This window comes from Vombatus ursinus, unplaced genomic scaffold, assembly GCF_900497805.2.
Source record: "Vombatus ursinus unplaced genomic scaffold, bare-nosed wombat genome assembly UNPS02014900.1, whole genome shotgun sequence".
NCBI lineage: Eukaryota > Metazoa > Chordata > Mammalia > Diprotodontia > Vombatidae > Vombatus > Vombatus ursinus.
The window spans coordinates 54,056-57,195 of record NW_020954678.1 but is presented as its reverse complement, the minus strand read 5'-3'; the positions used below and the strand labels follow the sequence as shown (position 1 = coordinate 57,195).

Genomic DNA, 3,140 nt, shown 5'->3' with positions numbered 1-3,140 from the left:
CAGTAAGAGGGACCTGAAGCCTGGGGCACCATTACCCACACCTCAGGCAGTTCTCTCCACCTCTGAGCCATGGCCAGGGCCCCTGCCATGATGCCCCATAAACACTCTTACTGCCTGTGGCCCTTCCCACAGCTGCAAACCTCAGCTCCCCTCTCTACCCTGGAATGGAAACCAGGGACTCCACTTTCCTGGAAGGGCCCACAGCCAGCTGGACACCCCTCTAACCCTGCTAGCACTGCACTCATTGGGAGTGTGCTAGCTCCTTCTACTCACAGCCGATCCTGGGACTGTGTCTGGTCAGCACAGCTATGCCTGGCATCCTGAGACAGTGGAGGATCCTTCCCCTACTCAGCTGTCCATCCTCCACACTGTGAGGAGAAATTTCCTGAGGCTGAGTTTCAGTGGAGTTGTCTGCACTTCAGTCAGGCCAAACCTCCACCCTTGGAGGTCCAGTCTTTCCTGAGGTCCCCTCAAGCTGTCATAGGGTGGCATCTTCCTTCTCTTGACTTTTGCTTATTTTTGCCACTCTATGTTCACTTTGAGGTGATGCTGTGCCTTGTTTGTGGAGGAAATTTGGTGAGCCTGGAACTTTTCTGACCTACTCCACCATCTTCCCAGAATCCTCTCCCTATCCCCAGTTGATCCTGTACTATCTTGTTTGTACATATTGATTAGCATGTTATCTTCCCCATGAGACTCTGGGCTCCTCGAGAGCAGGGATTTTTTCATTTTTGCCTTTCTTTGTATCTTTAGCACTTCACATAGTGCTTGGTTATAGCAGTGATCAAGAATTTGAGTGGAAAATGGGGTTAGGATTCACTTCTCTGTATGAGTTTAAGTGATGAGATCAAAGGGACTGAGCCCCAGGACTTCTTCACATCTCATAGGAGATAGGAGGTGATGGGGGAAGGGTGGTGAGGGAGAAATGTGTTCAGGCATTGTTGGGCGGAGCTATGGCAAAGTAGGAGTTGGTAGCAGGTAGGTTAGGGTTGGTTGGCTGGAAGGGAGATGTGCCAGCGCATGGATGCCCAGCAGTCTCATACAGTCCATTTTTCTTGTCCCAACAGGTTGCCTGCTTGCTTCCTGCACAATGTTTTGGGTAAACAAAACAAGGCTATTAGTCCTCCTGGTGCTCCCATCTCTAGGTTTCCTCTTTTTCCAGCAGTTGTACAGCCCCAGTCAGTGTCCTGGTGTAGCAGAGAAGTCAAGCCCTACACATGTGTTGATCTTGTCCTCGTGGCGCTCTGGCTCCTCCTTTGTGGGCCAGCTCTTCAGCCAGCACCCAGATGTCTTTTACCTGATGGAGCCAGCCAAGCATGTGTGGGCGACCCTCTCCTCTGGCAGTGCTGGGCAGTTGCAGATGGCCGTGCGAGACCTGATTCGTTCAGTCTTCCTCTGTGACATGACTGTTTTTGATGCTTACATGGCCCAGGGTCCAAGGAAACAGTCCAGCCTCTTCATGTGGGATAGTAGTAGGGCTCTGTGCTCCCCACCCGCATGCCATCTCTTTCATAGGGAGGCCATCATCCCCCGGGCTGACTGTGGGATCCTATGTGGCAAGCAGCCCTTCACCATGGTAGAAGAAGCCTGTAAGTCCTACAGTCACGTGGTGCTCAAAGAGGTACGCTTCTTCAACCTGTTGACCCTCCAGCCACTGCTGACTGACCCCTCCCTCAACCTGCACATCATTCACCTTGTGCGAGACCCCCGGGCTGTGTTCCGCTCTAGACAAAACACAGAACAGGACCTGATGCAGGACAGCCATATTGTCATGGGGAACCAACGGAATAAAATAAAGAAGGAGGACCAGTCCTATCACTTGATGCAAGCTATCTGCCAAAGCCAACAGGAGATCTATAAGGCGGCACAGTTGTTACCAGACTCCCAACGAGAACGCTACCTGCTAATACGCTATGAGGACTTGGTGCAGGACCCACTGACCCAAACTTCCAAACTATATGAATTTGCAGGGTTACCTTTCCCGCCTCATCTCCAAATCTGGGTGCATAACATCACACAGGGGAAGGGCATGGGAAGGAGTGCCTTTGACACAGACTCCAGGAATGCTCAAAGTGTCTCCCAGGCCTGGCGTTGGTCCTTACCACATAACCAGGTAGTCCAGTTACAGAAAGTTTGTAAAGATACCATGAACCTGATGGGCTACCTTCCTGTATTGTCTGAGAAAGACCAGAGAAATTCATCAGTGAATCTTCTATCTACTCCTGAGATCCCCTAAAGCTTGGCAACCAATGAGTTGAGTGAGGGTCTGGTTTTGTACAATGGCTGTGGTCAGCTGAATGCTTTTGGGTCTAACTATGTTTCTCTATGGGTATGCATGTGAACATGCTGTTGTATGTGACCATGTGTGGCCAAAGGACACTCTGCTTCCTGACTCTATGCCTTGGCATTGGCTGTCCCCCTTGCATGGAATGCCTCCCTTTTTATATTGGCCTCTGAACATCCCTGGGGGTCCTAAAAAGAGGTCAAGCATCCCTTTGTGAAGGAGGGCCTTCCTTCCTCTCTAAGGGTGCCTTGTATCTACTTTGCAGGTACATACATAGATATATATATATAGACATAGTATATGTGGGTGTATAGCTCATATGAGCTCTGATGATCTTTATCCCAACTTCTATTCTCACAGATGAGTTTCAGGATCCACAGCCATAGTATATTCCCTAGGGGCAGCTAGGTGGCACAGTGGATAGAGTTTCCACCTTGGAGTCAGGAGAATCTGAGTTCAAATCCAGCCTCAGACACTTGACGCTTACTACGTCCTCACTGGGTGACCCTGGGCAAGTCACTTAACCCCAATTGCCTCACCAAGAAAACAAAAAAAGGGGTGTATTCCCTGCTCAGGGTTCTAGAGGGCCCTCCTGAAAAATTGGGGTGATTCCCTAGTGCTCTCAGCCTAAGGCCCCAGTAGTATGTTTTTTCTACCCACTGTGCCTCAAGATTATGAGATGAAAATCCTTTTAGTCAGCCAGCTTTAAATAGCTTTTTGTTACTGTTGTTCAGTTGTTTCAGTCGTGTCCAACTGTACATGATCCCATTTGGGCTTTTCTTGGCAAAGATCCTGAAGTGGCTTGCCATTTCCTTCTCCAGCTCATTTTACAAATGAGGAAACTGAGGCCAACAGG

The 3,140-nt window shown here is 49.6% G+C and overlaps 1 protein-coding gene across 1 annotated transcript in view; it reads left to right on the top strand.

Annotated features, from left to right (window-relative positions):
* Nucleotides 1-2,729, top strand: part of LOC114028925 (carbohydrate sulfotransferase 4-like) — a 7,487-nt gene extending 4,758 nt beyond the window's left edge. The window contains exon 3 of the mRNA XM_027843260.1: nucleotides 1,068-2,729. Coding sequence (XP_027699061.1) covers nucleotides 1,091-2,236 — 1,146 coding nt within the window. The 5' untranslated portion in view covers nucleotides 1,068-1,090 and the 3' untranslated portion in view covers nucleotides 2,237-2,729. The remainder of the gene's footprint in view (nucleotides 1-1,067) is intronic.
* Nucleotides 2,730-3,140: the final 411 nt, after the last annotated feature.